The sequence below is a fragment of the Diplodia corticola genome, assembly GCF_001883845.1.
Source record: "Diplodia corticola strain CBS 112549 chromosome Unknown scaffold2, whole genome shotgun sequence".
In the NCBI taxonomy this organism is placed as follows: domain Eukaryota; kingdom Fungi; phylum Ascomycota; class Dothideomycetes; order Botryosphaeriales; family Botryosphaeriaceae; genus Diplodia; species Diplodia corticola.
The window spans coordinates 591992-607705 of record NW_017971481.1 but is presented as its reverse complement, the minus strand read 5'-3'; the positions used below and the strand labels follow the sequence as shown (position 1 = coordinate 607705).

Below are 15714 nucleotides of genomic sequence, written 5' to 3'. Positions count from 1 at the left end.
TAGACAAACGTCGAAGAGATGTCTATTCAAATGTCAAAGATCTTGCCTGGGTTCATGAGCGAACAAGGATCTAGAGCGCGCTTCAATTCCCTCATGACGCCAATGGTTTCCGGACCGAGTTCTTTCACCAACGAGGCCTTCTTGCTCAACCCGACGGAGTGCTGCAAGAAAAAAAAAATCAGTATCCAGACGATCGTCGAAGAAGCTTCTTTGTAACTGACCTCGCCGGTACACGTGCCTTCCATCTCGAGTGCCTTGTCGACCATCTTGTACACGACCCGCTTGACCTTGTCCACCTGCTCCGGATCGTTCTTTTTGTAAAAGATTGCCGAGTGGAAGTTGCCGTCCCCGACATGCCCGAGCATCGACGCGAACATACCAAGTCCGGCAATGTCCTTTTTCGACTCCTCTGCAAAGTCGACATGCATCAGTCCTCAACTCTTTCGCTCGGAAAACCAAAGACTCACCCATAATCTCCGCCAATCGACTCAAGGGCACAGCCACATCCGTGCTCCACAACTCCTCATCTTCCCCCTTCAGGGCCAACATACTCCACAGCGCCTCCTTCCTCGCGCTCCACAGCTCCGCCTGCTCCGCCTTGTTCGCGGCGAACTGGAAATCGCCGCCCGCGTTCGCCTTCGCGATGGCCCTGACCGAATCGATGTTGTCCCTAACGCCCGCCTCAGTGCCGGAGAACTTGAAGAAGACGGTTGGCACCTCCTTCCACCTGCGCCTCGTGGCGCCGACCTTGTTGATGACGCCCATCTGCACGTCATCCATGATTTCCATGGCGGCGACGGGCACGCCAGCGCGTATGACCCGCGACGCCGCGGCGGCCGCGTCGCGGATAGTGGGGAAAGTGACGACGGCGACACTGGTCTGCTGTGGGAGCACCGTCAGGCGCAGGGTGATCTCGGTGACGATTCCTAGAGTGCCCTCGGCGCCGACGAAGAGACTAGTCAAGTTATAACCGGCGGCCGTCTTACGAGGGCGGCGGCGCGTCTTAATAACACGGCCGTCGGCGAGCACGACGGTGAGGTTGACAACCCAGTCCTTCATGGTGCCGTAGCGGACGGCGTTGGTGCCTGAACAGCTGGTACCGACCATACCGCCGATGCGGGCGCCTGGCCCTGGGTCGACAGGGAAGAAGAGCCCCGCGGGTTCGAGGCGGTCGTTGAGCTCCATCCACGATACCGCGGGCTGGACCACGACGTCGAGGTCGTCATCGTGGAGGGCGAGGAGGCTGTCCATGTGGGCGAAGTCGAGACTGAAACCACCGAAAGGTGCGGTGAACTGGCCTTCTACGGAGGTGCCGCCGGAGTAGGGGATGATGGGGATCTTGTGTTTGTGACAGACTCTGGCAACGCTCGAAACGTCTAGGGTTGACTTAGGATAGACAACAGCTATTGGCAGCGTGTCAACATTGGTCGTGGACCAGTCTGAATAGCCATGGCGATGTAGGTCGTCCGGATCGGTGCTAATGGCTTCGTGTCCAAGAGTAGCCTTCAACTCATTTATCGCCTCCTCCATCTCTTTTCTCGATGCATACAGTGGCTTCGCAGCAGACGTGACGGGCGGAGGCAGCGGCGTAGCGTGGTTGATGCCTGCCCTATATCCGAGGAACGTTGTGGCTGCCCCGAGTAGGACAAGGCCGCCAGCTGCCCAGGCATAACTAAATGCTGGCTTCACCGGTCTGGCAGCTTGCTGCATTGACCTTGACCGTGGATACGACACCCTTGACTTGGGAGTTGGCGTCAAGCCTTGCCTTAGAGGCCTCGTCAATGGCGTCGTGGAGCGAAACATGATGACCGATGGTTGGAGACATTGGACTGACGTGTGGTGTTCGCGAGAAAAGAGCTGCACCTAGCGTTTCGCTTATCTACCTACGTCATCCGAGTGTGCGGGGAAGGCGCGTCCGGGAGCTTGAAAGATTCGTCTTCGGCATCCGATGGCTTCACCACCGTGCCAAGCGCCAGGATCTGCTTCGTCTAGGATGCACGCAGCCTAGCTACTGACCAAAGCGGCATCTTTCGCGCGTAGGCGTTTGATGTTGGAGTCCATCGTCTACCTACTACTACACCCACAGCCCGCCTCACGTCAGCACCAGGACCGGCTTTCGTCCGACTCCCCATCGGCCTGGTCCTTTCCTTCATCTTTTTGGCTGAAGGTGCAAGGGATTCTACTAGTGTTGCCGGCTGTGGCGGTTCCAATACTCTTTCCCGAGGTAGCTAGCGCCACAACCGGGTTCCGTACAGCGGAAGTTCCGATTCGGCGGCTAGCGGGATGCCACTTTCTCTCCGAGCTACGTGAAGAAGACAGATCAAAGGGATTCAGAAAACCCCAGACGAAGAAGGCGTCAGCAGCCTTAATAGTCCGCGGGATGCTGGCGAGACCCGGTAGGATGCCGACACTTACAACGCCAACTTGTCAGCGTCAGCTTACCTACTGTCGTCCTGACAAACAACGTTTAGGAAATAAATTCGTTCTAGACGCCATCGCCTCGATGAAAGAGGGGAATCTGTCTCTCATAAATACGCTGCAGAACTCGAGTTGAGTGCAGTTGACACTGAAACTTTAACTTAGTTTCGCTCCACTCCCACCGCATCATCTCCAAGTCAAAGAACCTCCAAGAACAAGAAGAAAAACAACGAAGTCAATATGGCTTCCCCCAAAATCCTGGGCTACACCACCGGCCCCTTGCCCGTCACCTCCGCCTTCACCTCCGCCTTCACCATGCACGCCGACGACTACGGCAACTCCCTCCAGTCCTTCCTCAACTTCCTCGAGCTCGACCGGCGCGCCATGATGGACTACGACAGCGACACCCGCGCCTCCCTCGCCGAAACAGGCATGTACCTGAAATACGTCCCCGCGCGCATCTCCTCCTCCTCCTCCTCCTCCTCCTCCTCGTCCCCCAACAACGAAATCCTCCTCACCGGCGGTGCCTACCTCTTCACCACGCCCCAAGCCCGCGACGCCTTCGCCCACTGGACCACCCACACCTACCACGACCCCACAACCGGCGTCCTCTTCTGGGACCGCCCGTTCTTCCGCGACGCCCGCCGCTGGTCATGGGACGTCGTCGGCGCCCACAACTTCGCCCCGCCCGCCCGCCACGCCCTGAGCCGCGTGCAGCACTATTCCTACGCCATCGACGCCGAGGGCGAAGAAGAAGATGGCAGAAGCAGCAGCAGCACCGACGTAGCCCACGCACTAAAAGAAATCTACCCCGCCCTCCTCGCCGCGGCGCGGGAGCAGACGGCGACGGCAGCGTTCTGGCTCCTGCACGCCCCGTCCGAGCGGCTCGTCGCGACGCACCTCGTCGGCGAGAGGGTGGAGGGCGAGGGCGCGGACGAGGCCGTCGCCCGGATGGAGGCGTTGCCGTCGATGCTCATCGAGGAAGCCCAGCAGCGAAGTAGTACCGCCGCCGCTTTTCCTGTACTGACGGGATTGGAACGAGTGTTCGACCGGACCAGCTTGTTCGTGCAGAACTGGCTGCCCGTGTCGCGCGCGGCGGGCGGGGTGCCGGCTGATACCCCGAACTTCCCGGACCTGCCGCGTGTCGCTGTGGAGGAGTGAGAAGGAGGAGAATTGAAGGTGCGCTGGGAGGATGGGGAGCGTCGATTCGATCATGTAGTGTTGCCGATTATGTATCCGTCTCTGATCTCCAGTCGGCGGCTGTCACTTACTTTCTGATAATGGATCTAGTATACTTCAAGTTTCAGGAAGTGAACGCCTTCTGTACCTTAATTGACAGTGATCAACAAATGGATCCGTGGCTTATACGTAGAACAGTGACCGTGAACCGGGCCCAAGTCTAAAAGTCCCCCGCTTGGCAAGCCATTCATCAATGGTACACTAAGGGAGACAACAATTGCCCGACCACGCTCACTCATCTGTACCTCTCTCTCTCTTTCTCTGTCTTCATATAGTTCAGCACCACGTCCTCCTCTTCAAGGTTATCCCAGTCAGCGACCTTCGCCACAATTTCAGACACGTTCTCCTCGTCTTCGGTAGAGACGACGAGAGTGTCTGAGGCACCGCCATGCGATTGTGCTCCAACCATCTGGGGTCAATCAAATTTGTCACGCACCGTTCCAGCAATATGCATAATGAGCCAAGGAACATATTTTGAGTATCAGAGACCGACCGATTAAGATCTATTCTGCACCGAACCCTCAAACTTTCCATGGCACTAATGCCTTTTTTTTTATCACATTGCACCCGCTATCATTATGCAACCCCATCTTCCTCTACCGCCTCAAACGCTAGCGCCAGTCTGCTCTGCCTCATGCTTGTCATCCGCTTTCTCAACAGCCTCAGCGTTCTCTTTCACGACAACGTTTCCTTCCTCGAGAGCGCTGCCGCCCAGATAAGCAGTAAGCTTCTCTGCACCGCCCTCCTCCTTCGGAATCACGATATCCTGCTGACCAGTCTGCACCGCCGAGTCAGAAGTCTTCGTCTCTGTGGGCTCTAGCTCCAGCCCCTTTTCTTCCTCCGCAGCGGGGGTCGATTCGACCTGCGTGGCCTCCATCTCGCCCGCCTTAGGGATTTGGGGCTCGAGCTCTGGCTCAGCTGGATCGTCGCTAGGAGCGGGCTTGGGGTCAGCGGGAACCTGGGTAGCAATAGACTCTTCTGCAGCTGTTGGGAGCTCTTCCTTGTTCGTCTCAGTCTCCTTAGCAGAGACCGATGAGGGTACATCAACATCGCCATCGTCCGAGATTGAAAACACAGTTTGAATGGTGCCAATGGACAGCGTCTGCTCCTTCTTCGCCTCTGCAGGAGCTGCGGCAGCCGCTGCAGATGAAGATGCCGCAGGTTTCCTGCGGGCCGGTCCTCTGGCACGGCCCTTGCGAGCATCCACAAGAGGCGCCTTCTCCTTCGGCTCTTCCTCCTCTTCCTCCTTCTTTTCGGGCTTCGGGGCTTGGGGTCCAAGTTGGAGGCGGCTGTTCAAGTCACTCAAGAAGCCAGCTTTCAGTGCTGCGATTTTGCCACCAGCAGGCCGAGAGGGCACCGGGGGCTTGGCTTTTGCTGCAGGAGCACCCTCACTACCAGTGCTGCCCTGGGAGCCGACCTTTGAAAGGGGCACCTGCTCGTCAGAAGGTTTGTGGTTGGGTTTGGCCGGGCGAGCCGGAAGCTGCGGCTTCGGGCGCTCAGGAATCACGGGGGCCTTCTTATCGACCGGCGAGGCCTCTTGGCTTTCACCAAGCTTCGAGCGGCCTGCTGGCCGAGCAGGAACATGGGGGCGGGCGGGAACCTGGGGACGCTGCTCGGCCGCAGGCTTGGACTCCACCGGGCTTTCTGTCTCATCAGTCTGAGGAGCGTGGACCTCCGTCACGAGTTGAAGCTCGCTCGGAGTATCCTCCCAGATATCTTGACTAGGGAATCTGTGTTGCATGCCAGGACGAGATGGCATGTCGCCGAGAACATCCTTGTTGAAGTGAGACTTGTTGTGGTGCTTCTGGTGATCTGCGAGGAAGCTGCTCTCCTCTTCCTCTTTGGGAGCAGCCTCCTCCTTACGTTCCTGCTCTGCTTCCGGCTTCTCAAAGAGTTGAGAAGACTGCATCGAGGTAGTGGCCGACTGCGGTTCGTCAGGAGCCTCAGGCGTCTCAACCTCGGTCTGGAGCTGCAAACTACTCGGGGTATCCTCCCAGACATCTTGGCTAGGGAAATGGTGGCGGGCAAGGTCAGGACGCTTGAGCTTGTCGACAGCCGTGACCGGCTTGTCTGCAGGCTTCCTTTCATCTTCGTCAGGGAACAGCGGCTCATACTCCTTCACGTTGTCAAGAGGCGTGCCATTGCGATCCTCCTCGCTCTTCATGCGAGAAAAACCAATGCCACTAGTGGGTCGGCTAGGGCGACTGGTGGAGCGACGGTGGTAGTTGTCAGCTTCTTGGCTCAGCCTGCGCTCACGCTCAAGTTCAGGTGGCACGGCAGGCTGCATGTACTCAGCACCAGGGGTTTTGTGCCTTTGCAACTCATCTGAGGCCAGAATGGGCGTGCGTCCGCCCTCCTCAGTAACGAAGCCATCATCGGCATTAGTGCTTCCATCACCAGGGGCGAAATTCTCAGCTTCAGGACCACCGCCGTGGATACGACTCCGCTCGTTGGTGGGAGGGTGGATGTGGATCACGTCGTCCTCGTCAGCTTCAATGGCAGATGAGTCCTTGTCCATGACGTTTTCAGGGAAGCTCGTCTTGCGGAGAGGAGATTCGAGGTGCGTCTGCGAGCTAGTCTTGCGCTCCTTGGGAGCCTTCGACGACGACGGCGGCTGGGGCGAGGCCATGCGGGAAGCATATTCTTCCGAGGCCATGTAGCCAATCTCCTCGGCAGGGGTACCAATTGCGCCGGGGGACGCACCTGATTGGACTATTAGTTCGCCGAAGGTCGCGGTCGACCTAATGTGCTAGCAATAGCTTACCCATGCCTACGCCCTTTGTGGCGGTTTCCTGAACAATCTTGTTGAGCTCCTCACTGCTCAGAGCCCACTCTTTCCTGTTGACGCGAATAGCCGGGCCGTACTCGCCCTGAGCCTCGCGGGCCGCATCGTGAGGATGCTTGGCGTACCACTGTCTCTCGAAATCGTCTTGCGGCTTGACGCCATGTCCGTGGAGACCGTAGCTGCCCGGAGGGCCGTGGAAGATTTCGTGGCCGCTCTTGGTGCGGGCGTGGTGCCTCTGTCCTCCGCTGTTGAAGAAGCCGACGCCGGTGGCAGGCATACTCGAATTGTTCGATGGCGTGGGTGCTTGGACGTCACCAGCATTGGGATACATGGGCACCTGGAGACCAATCTCAGGGATTCCGTGCTCCTCGTCGCCGTTGTTGTAGAGAGACTGCGGGCGAGAGCGGCGGCCAGTGGACGAGCTGTTCCTCGTGTGGCGCTCGGTTTCCTGCGAAGGAGCTCTTCCGAAGCCAGCGGCAGCTGCCTGTTGCGAGTCGGTGCGAGTGACGGCGGCAATCCTCGAGCGAGCTGTTGACCGAGGCATTTCTGCGGTAGGGGCGTACAGTTTCAGGCCCTCGGCGTCGCGGGTCTCTCTCGGGGCACTCTCGTCGGCGGGGGGAGTCTCGAGACTCGCGTACTCGCTGCCCTCCTGGCCAATCGAAGGCAGGGTGACGCTCGGGGGGCGAGGAGGGAGGTCGGAAGCGGAGAGCCTCTTGCTGGCCTTGCTGGAGCCATTGACGAAAGAGGGGTCGTTCAGCGGGGAACGGGCAAAGGTGTCCCTGTCGCGTGAGACGGAGCGCTCGATGCTGCGTTTGGGGCGAGCAGGAATTTGGGGGACGTCGCCGGTGATTGTGGGCACGTTCTGGCTCTGTTGGGAGCGAGAGGGCCGCTGCGGTATCGATGGGGCAGCCATGCTGGGTATGTGGTGCTGCTGGCAGGTGGAAGCGGCGTGTGCAAAAGAATACTAGAGGAGGGAGTGAGATCCCGTCAGCAAACGTCGAGCATAAGTAACAGGATGACGGTGTCCTCGTGCAGGCTCAGGCCGGGAGCCAGGTGCCAGGTTCTAGCGCGCCAGGTGCATGCATGGAGCTAGCAGCAGGAAAGGGAGGGACAAAGCGCCTGGGCACTTACCGAAGGCGGGATGGGTGCAGATAGGAGAGCTGGAGCAGATAACAGAGGAGGTTGAGAGGGCAGAGACAGGTGAGAGCTCAGCGCACGCGCTGCAGGGTTGGCAGGCGTTGTCTTTAAGTGAAGCCGAGTTAGCTGTGACGCTGGCCGCTGGGGACCGCTGGGGACCGCTGGGGTGCTCGTCAGATCGAGACCCCATGCACCGGCAGCGTCATTGGTTCCGGCGTGTCGGCCTGCGGCATTTTGCATGGAACACGCCCGCCCTCAGCGCCGCCGGTGAGCGTCTGGCAATTCGCAACAGCATTTGGCCCGCCTCTGATTCGCAGGCGCGTATCGCGTCGTCAAGCCGCCCGCATTCAACGCTTCGAGAACGATGCGAACGCCCGCTGGACCCACTGCCAAGTTTGCTGCGCCCTGAAGGCTCTGCACTTCATCGTGATGCCACCATCGCGAGCGCCACCCCCGCGATCCGGCCCCCCCACGTGATGGCCAGCTCCCGTTCCTGAATGCCCATCTCGTCACTCACACGCCCCTTCTGCCGCCCGCCGCCCGCCGCCCGCCAGCAAGCAAGGAAGTAATGCGCCACGCTCGTTCGTGGCCGCTCCTGCAAGCACCGCGACCGAGCACGCGCTGACTTCCAAGCTTCTGGGCTAGCCACGATACTTGCTGGGTCACCGCCTCCGCCCTACCACCCATGCCGTGCGGCGTGTCGAGCGTTGGGTTGCGTCCTACATTTTTGCGTTCCCCCGTCGTGACACGCACCACCATGTGATTCGAACTCAACGCCATGGGAATTGCATTCCGCCCTAGGCATTATTACCGACAACAAAAAAAAAGTATGACAACAATCCGCGCAGGTATCATAGCTCCTCCCTATCAACTGTGGCTTTTGCCGGATATAAACTCAGTAACGCCTGGATCCTGCTACGGATAGGACCGCACAAGCAATGAAACTTCTCGCGCTCCGGAGCGCGTCAATCACCATGTAATGTGACGCGCGCCGTCGAGCATCCAAATCCAAAATTACATTGGCTGCGTCCTGGCTGGTGGCCACGCAGTTGCCTTGCAATCCTCGCCGTCACGCGAGCGTGACAGCCCAGCCATCCCGCCCACGCTCAGATGATCATCTGCGCAACACCCTGCCCACCCAAAATCTTGCTGCTCTGGAAGTCTTGGTGCTTGACCGCCGCGAGAAGGTAGAAGAGGCCCGCGAACAGGAGGAAGACGGCCGGGACAATCAAACTGCTAGCTCCACCAACCAGGCTGATCCACTGGACAACGCTCATGACCAGGTACATGATAATGCGCGGCCAGTTCTCCTGGAGACGGCGGAAGAAGCTGCGGAAACCCTCAGACCAAATAGGTAGCTTGAGCAGGAATGCTACTTCTACGAAGAAGATGATAGGCGCGTATGCCCTGGGGTAGCGTTAGTTGGTGTGTTCTTGGCCGATCTCAGACTGGGCGGTGCTGTGTTACTCACAGGCAAATGATGGAGAAGATGATGGTGGGGAAGCCGCTGAAGATGTTGGCGATACCCATGGCAAAGCACAGAATCACACACAGTATGCCGGTCCTGTCTTGCTGTCAGCCTACTGTATCCCCCAAGTATTTCGCGCGCCTCGAGCAGCAGGGGCAATAGACGGTGCGCCCCAGTGCAGTTCCTCAGCTCCCCGCACACCGCCAGGGAGCCCTGCTGCGCATCCAGCTGCCTTGACGCCTCTAACGTGACATCGCAAAGGAGACTCGAGCCTGGGTAGAAAGGACGAAGGAAGAGGCGATTGTCGCAGAAGCGTCGGATTGCACGCACCATTGTCCGTATATACCTGTGCTCAACGTGTCAGCAAGCGCTCGCTTCAGCTGCGACAGCACTGCGTGGAAGACTCACTGAAGTTCCTGGACTTGAGCTCCTCGCTGAAAGTCATGATGTCTGGCTAACGATGCTTGCGGTTGCGATGGCGGCGCGACGACCGTGGAATGATGCTCGGGTTGCGACGACCGTTGGCTGTCGATCTTTGTGGCTCCGTGCGAGATGCTGATCGCTTGCTGCAGGGATGGATGCGTGGCTGTGAATGGCCGGAGTGCTGTGAAGGTGCGAAGGTTGAAGGCCAGCCGGGGCGCGGGTGGGGAGCGGACTGCGTACAGGCAAGGGGAGCGCGGTTGTTGAAGGTGTTGTTGTGGCCTGGATATACGAATCGATGGATTGTTTCGGGAGCGCGAGACCCTGCCGCAGCAGCTCAGACTCAGCCACGGCAGTCGCGTCCCGAGCAGTGCCACCTGACAAGGATCGCAGACAGACCGCGAACACGACGAAGCGAGGCAACAATCACCACGCGTTTCAGCACCGCGGTCAATGCTTTCATCAGAAATTCCTAAATGGCACTCGTCATGATTGCAGGGGTCCAGGGGTCTTTGAGCCCGTTTCTCCGCACGCTCCACAGCCCGCGACACGGCCACACTCTGCTCCAGGCTGCAGCGTGTATGGAGCCGCTCGGCGCCTTGCACACCACAAATGGCACTATGTTCACGAGCTAGTTGTGGCGTTGTCCATATTGGTATGTGGGTATGTCCAAGAGTCCCTCCTCCGACGGCCGTCATGACTAGCCTCCTACATGCACATTTCTGCAACTGCATGTATCGCATTGCTTCGTAACCCGACCTAGCTACTGTCCTCCAAATCCAGAGCTTTCAGAACCATCTATGCGGCGTAGACGAGGCGGAAAACGTCGTTGAAGACGAAGTAGCTACCAGCGCCGTCGGGGCGGAGCTGGAAGGCTTGAGTGTAGCTCATGGGGCGCTGCTCCTCGTCGACCTTGAAGGTGTGTCAGAGCGGGAGAACCTAGCGGCGATGGGCTGGACTTACGAGCAGAGCACCAGTGACAAGGACGAGGATGCTACCATCCTCGCTGGCAGGCTGGGCATCCAAGGTGGCAACCTGGTGGACGACCTTCTGGAAGGGAAGGTTCTGCAGCAGACTGTGTTAGTGTGGGGACACGCAACGGGCCCTGCGACCGATGCTTACCGTCAGCTTCTCCACGATACCGGCGGTGCCCTGGACAGCGTTCGACTCGAAGGTGAACATGGAGTGGTCACGCTACGCATTCCATTAGCGACCATTTTCTCGTAGAGCCTTGGGCGTATCCAGCCGACGTACGTAAAGCGACGCAAGCGCTGCCCTGTTCTCATCGAAGGTCTTGTAGTAGAACTGGACGAACTGGGCTGCGCAACCATTAGCTCGCTGCGCCGATCATCCACAGTGTCGCATCAAATGCAGCGATAGGCGCCTGTGTGATAGGATCCCCAAGTACGTACTCGCGATGTTCTGGAAGTCTGCGGTCCAGTCATGTTAGCGCCGCGTCGCCGGCAAAGACGGCGCGCAGTGTGCGATACTCACCGGCCATTTTGACGGAGGGAGAGTGATTCGGCTCTGTGGTTGAAGATGTGATGAGGGTAGAGTAGGAGGGGAGGGAGCAAAAGTTGGTCGTGTCAGGCGGTGGTGGTTGGAGTTGAGGCCCGAATCTGCTTGTTGTCGTGGGGGGTCCTGCTTGGTGGGGCTGCTTCTCTCTTGCGCTTCCGCGGGCCCATGCGCTGTCGGGCGGGTTAATTCGGCCACCGAGAACCTCTCGAAATAATTCTGCGCTGCGATGCACACCTTTGCACACCCACTGCCGGACTCTCTCGGCCAGACACGCAGTCCGCGGCGAAGCTGCTTGCGCACACCCCTTGGCACGTCTTCATGGACAGGGCGTCCTCACGCCGGGACAAGTGAGCGGCTGGCAGCCGGGAAGCCACAACATCGTCCCGCTCGCTCCTATCATCGGCCTTGTACACCGGGGACTCTGCAGAAGAAGGCCCAGGGCATACCATCACAGCTTGCAGCTTCTTTAGCATTGACATAAGCAGATAGCCCAGACGCTACTCACTTTTCCAGGTAAGGACTACACCATCAGATCTCCCCACGCAGCGCTACATGATGTTACCCCTCTTCTTCTACCATTATTTGAGTCACCTATGATATTCAAAAATTATTCAAGCTCAACAGTCTGACTTAGCTCTACAAATTTTGTTTGCTAAGAAATTTTACCTGGTGGAGTCTATTAGCTAACTCCGAACGAAGATAACAGGCCTCCTTGTGCATCGTCTGCATTCGCTGCCACGTAGAACCTGCAACGGATACTCCGGTACAAGTCTCGAGAGATCGAGTAGGGAAATCGGCGGGTGACTACCGTAATTTAGTGCGAAGAGTAACCACTCGGCGATTCGATTACGAATACGTATAATCTGCTCGCTATCAAGAATTTCATGTTGGGTCACCAATTTGTCTTTCGTCTATTACACTACTGGATTTCGTTCGTGTTCCTTGCTACTCTATGCACCCACGGCCTTGAGCGAGTTGATGGTGTCTACGACGGTCTTCTCGAATGACGTGAACTCAATACCCAAGACGTCCTTCGTCCTTGAGTTGTCAATCTTGTATACGCCCTCGGCGGGGTAGTCAACGCCGGCACCGGTGGCCGCCTCCGGGCCCGGCAGCTTGTCCTTGTACTCGGGGAAGTTCTTGCTAACAACGTCCAGCAGCTCCTTGTTGCTGAAGTAACCGGCCGTGAAGAAGAACCTCTTGTTGTCGGCGTCAGGAAGCTCCATTGCCTTGACGTGACCCAAGGCCACGTCGCGCACGTCGATCCAGATGTAGGTGCCGGTTGGAGGAACCTCGTTCTTGAACTTGCCGAGGATGAAGTTGCCGATGCGCTGATTGGACGTGTTCAAGGCGTCCAGCGAGTTCAGGTAGTGGACGATGGGACCGAAGACGAATGGAGGGTTAATGGTGGCAATGGTGAAATTCGGCTTCTCCTTCTCAAGGAAATCCCATGCGGCACGCTCAGCAAACGTCTTGCTTGCTACGAGAGAGTCAGTCTGCGTCATGGATGGCGGTGCTGGGGGATGAAAGCCTACCTCTGTAACCGTTTGCAGGGTCCTTCAGGGCCTCTTCATGTGTCAGAGGGTTCCAGTCACTCTCAGAGTAGGTGTGCTCTGGCCAAGTGCCCTTGAATGGGTTCAGGATAGCGGCAAAGGACGAGGTAATGACGACCTTCTTGACAGTCGGGGCGCTCTTCTTGATCGACTTCAGAATCCCAGTCGTGCCAATGACGGCGGGGTCAAGCAGCTGCTTCTGGACATCGGTAACGTTGAAGTGGAAGGGGCTCGCGGTGTGGATGACGGCCTCAAAGGGCGGGTCCGACTTGACGGCCTCTTCGAAGGCCCCCTCCTGTGCAATGTCGGGAACAATTGAGAAGTCGAGCTTGTCTTTGCCATAGCTAGGATGGGCTTGCTTGATCCGATCGGCTTTCTCCTGGCTGCGGACGGTCGTGACGACAGAATGGCTGGGATGGCAGTGAGTAATTAGGTGAAGAATAGACTGGCAAGCGGGCAGCCACTTACCCACGCTTCAGCAAAACATCGAGCGCATGGGCCGCTATGAAACCGGATCCGCCAGTGAGTAGAACGCGAGTCATTGTGCTTTGGTAGTGGTGGTGAGGTCGTTGGTGTTTGGTGTCGGGAGAGCCGGGCACTGGACGGGGTTTTGTATGATAGCATTAGTCGACCCCACCGCGGGGTTAAACCAAAACACCGCTGGCATCGGACGGATTTTAGCCTGTTGCTTGCTAGGTGCACAATGCACCATTTCTCGCCCGCTGACGCAATAGCAGATCAAGCAACAGACGGAAGAGACGACCAAGCGCCTTATTATTCGGAGACATGACACAATCTCGGCAGTCATTTGCGAATGGACATGTACACAGTAGGTGCAAGGAACAGCTTCGATAGAGCGCCACAGCCGCTTATCGGAAATGGGACGGGTGCACGGTCGGAAACCCCCGCTCTGCCGGTTGCCAGCTCGCACGAGCGCGATTCCTTCCCGCATGCGCCGCTGAGGCAAGCATCCTCACGTAGGGGCGGGATCCAATACCTAATTTGGTGCATCCAGCTTGGAGGAGGTTGATTCATTTGGATGGCAACAGGGTTGAGGGGCCGAAGCGCTTGCCCCGATGCCTTTGTTCGTCCTCGCCGTTGGATCATCGGTGAGCTGGGCTCACTTGTCCACGAGGTCAACCTCCGTAGCCATGTCCTGTGCAGATCAACGTCTTCGGGAAGTAAAACAGCATAGAGAAAGTAGTAGAGTAAGTCGAGTGTCCGCTCACAGGGCGGACCTAGCAATTTCACAGCCGTAACTATGAAGCAGCCCGACACCTCTTTGGTGCCTACGGAGCCCGTCTCCGATGGACGGTCATTGTTGAGAATCTGACAAATGCTGGCTGTTTTGAGAAACGGCCAAAAGCTGTCTGTTTTGAGAAAACAGACAAAACAAGAAAGTCCACCAGCAAGTGCGGGCAGACGGGCGAGGGTTCAGAGGGAAGGTGAAGAAGAAGGGAGGAGCTGGCGGGCGCGGTGAAGTTTTAATAATGCGTGGGTAGGCGCGAGCTCACTTGCACGCTAGTCCCAAACGGGTAACGAGGCCATCAGGTTGGCCGACGCGACAGCAGGCCACCGCGCACCTGGCAACGGCAATACTAATCTATAGGCCACCCGTCCACTTCACTTTATTTTCCTTCCTTAAAAGCGATCCCATAATGGGCGAGGATTCTGATAAGACTTCCTTTTTCCGGCGAATTTGGAAAGTATTGTCACGGTCTCAAGGAAGGAAGATGAAGAGTTGGATTGTCGAACAAGAGGTTGTACGGTTCTTCGAAGGAAAGGACCGTACGAAAGGACTCTGCTTGTAGACGAGTCACGTGGCGTCACGTGGGTCATCTGGGTGACTCATGGGCGGATCGTGACAGTATCCCGCTAGTTTGAAGGAGGGGATTCTATGGACCTTGATGGCATGGCTGGCTCACAATGTCGGACAGACTGGTTGCGATTAGACACTATGCGAAGTACTTGACACTGCCTACATTAATCTGACGACGGTTTATTTACGTTGCCTTTTGCATATCGGATGTGCAAAACAGGAAGTCCCAGGTCGGTGGGTGGTTACATTACTGTACGATTTCTTTCCTACTTTTGCTCGATTTTGCAGGCTCAATCGTTGTAGTATTTCCAACCATGTGGCGTAAGCGTAGCTCTTTCTTTCTTTATAGCGTTAAAGCGAGATGGACTATTTCCAAAAGGGACATGGAGGCTATCTTAAGTCCAAGGGGCAATTGAACTTTATATATATATCCTTAAGAAGCAGGAAGCACAGATAACCCTACCCACGGATAGCATTAATAATGGGGGTCGCACCGAAACCCCCAACCTCTCTGTATGTAAGCTTTAAACAGATGTGCCCCACAACTTAGCTTCTCGAGGTCTCGTCCTCAAACGTAGCTGTTGTTTTCGTGCCGCGCCTAATCGTCACGCATTGGCCGTCTGGCTAGGATGCAGAACGGTCGGGGGTCTCATGGTCTCCCAAATAGTCGCAATATGAGATGGTGAGTAGATGGGCCGGATCAACAGTCCTTCGGCCCGCGTCGTGGCTGCAGCAAAGAAGGATCCGCGCCTGTCCCATGCCCTATCGATTCGCAACTTATCTAAACGGCACTCGAAGGTTCATTGGAGAATATTAGGCAGGCGCTTCTGGCTGGCTGAGGGAAATCTCTCTGTGGAAATATCACACCATTGTTGGTACAGACAAGGTTAACGTGAGGGTGTTGGCCAGTTGGATTTTCATGCGCCACTGCCACTCCAGACATTGCCAGGTGATGCTATGAGAGAACGTCTTGGTTTCGCGAGAACGGCTGGGCCAGAAATGCATTGTAATGCGTAGAGCATCGCCGAGTCGCTCTCACAGCCAGTAGCTTCGCGGAGCTGCACGCCGAGAACAGGGGGAGTGTGGAATAATGCTGTGGTAGCACGGGATTGATCCAGATGGACTGCGATGCAAAATGTGCGAAACGACGCATGGCTGGGCTCTTGTGCAAACGGGCAGATCCGCCGCGGTTCGAATGATGTCAAGTTATCTCAAAGCTAAAACTGGGGCCTGAGGCAATACGCGATCGGGACGAGACCGACGCACTGTCCAGACGCGAGGAGAGGGCGTCGTGATGTGAAGCGATATTTGAGCCATTTCCGAGGCGTGGTATGTTGAACATCAGACGATTCGAAGG

General features: G+C 57.2%; 6 protein-coding genes across 6 annotated transcripts; 1 reads left to right on the top strand and 5 right to left on the bottom strand.

The window, feature by feature from the left end:
* Positions 1 to 26: 26 nt before the first annotated feature.
* BKCO1_2000207 (d-lactate dehydrogenase) lies at positions 27 to 1803 on the bottom strand (the record flags this gene model as incomplete). The annotated part of the gene is made up of 3 exons (XM_020272405.1): positions 27 to 161; positions 222 to 409; positions 468 to 1803. The coding sequence occupies 3 exons, from the start codon at positions 1801 to 1803 to the stop codon at positions 27 to 29; spliced, it is 1659 nt and encodes a 552-aa protein (XP_020134860.1).
* Positions 1804 to 2658: 855 nt separating this feature from the next.
* On the top strand, positions 2659 to 3579 carry BKCO1_2000206 (uncharacterized protein; the record flags this gene model as incomplete). Its single annotated transcript, XM_020272404.1, has 1 exon — positions 2659 to 3579. One exon carries the CDS (start codon positions 2659 to 2661, stop codon positions 3577 to 3579), a length of 921 nt encoding a protein of 306 aa, XP_020134861.1.
* A 682-nt stretch (positions 3580 to 4261) lies between these two features.
* BKCO1_2000205 (protein impact protein) lies at positions 4262 to 7355 on the bottom strand (the record flags this gene model as incomplete). Its single annotated transcript, XM_020272403.1, has 2 exons — positions 4262 to 6360; positions 6422 to 7355. The coding sequence occupies 2 exons, from the start codon at positions 7353 to 7355 to the stop codon at positions 4262 to 4264; spliced, it is 3033 nt and encodes a 1010-aa protein (XP_020134862.1).
* Positions 7356 to 8685: 1330 nt separating this feature from the next.
* On the bottom strand, positions 8686 to 9492 carry BKCO1_2000204 (golgi apparatus membrane protein tvp18; the record flags this gene model as incomplete). The annotated part of the gene is made up of 4 exons (XM_020272402.1): positions 8686 to 8986; positions 9051 to 9143; positions 9378 to 9393; positions 9456 to 9492. The coding sequence occupies 4 exons, from the start codon at positions 9490 to 9492 to the stop codon at positions 8686 to 8688; spliced, it is 447 nt and encodes a 148-aa protein (XP_020134863.1).
* Positions 9493 to 10265: 773 nt separating this feature from the next.
* BKCO1_2000203 (nuclear transport factor 2) lies at positions 10266 to 10968 on the bottom strand (the record flags this gene model as incomplete). Its single annotated transcript, XM_020272401.1, has 6 exons — positions 10266 to 10379; positions 10431 to 10532; positions 10590 to 10661; positions 10722 to 10786; positions 10880 to 10897; positions 10962 to 10968. The coding sequence occupies 6 exons, from the start codon at positions 10966 to 10968 to the stop codon at positions 10266 to 10268; spliced, it is 378 nt and encodes a 125-aa protein (XP_020134856.1).
* A 967-nt stretch (positions 10969 to 11935) lies between these two features.
* BKCO1_2000202 (nadph-dependent methylglyoxal reductase gre2 protein) lies at positions 11936 to 13080 on the bottom strand (the record flags this gene model as incomplete). The annotated part of the gene is made up of 3 exons (XM_020272400.1): positions 11936 to 12465; positions 12521 to 12948; positions 13007 to 13080. The coding sequence occupies 3 exons, from the start codon at positions 13078 to 13080 to the stop codon at positions 11936 to 11938; spliced, it is 1032 nt and encodes a 343-aa protein (XP_020134857.1).
* Positions 13081 to 15714: the final 2634 nt, after the last annotated feature.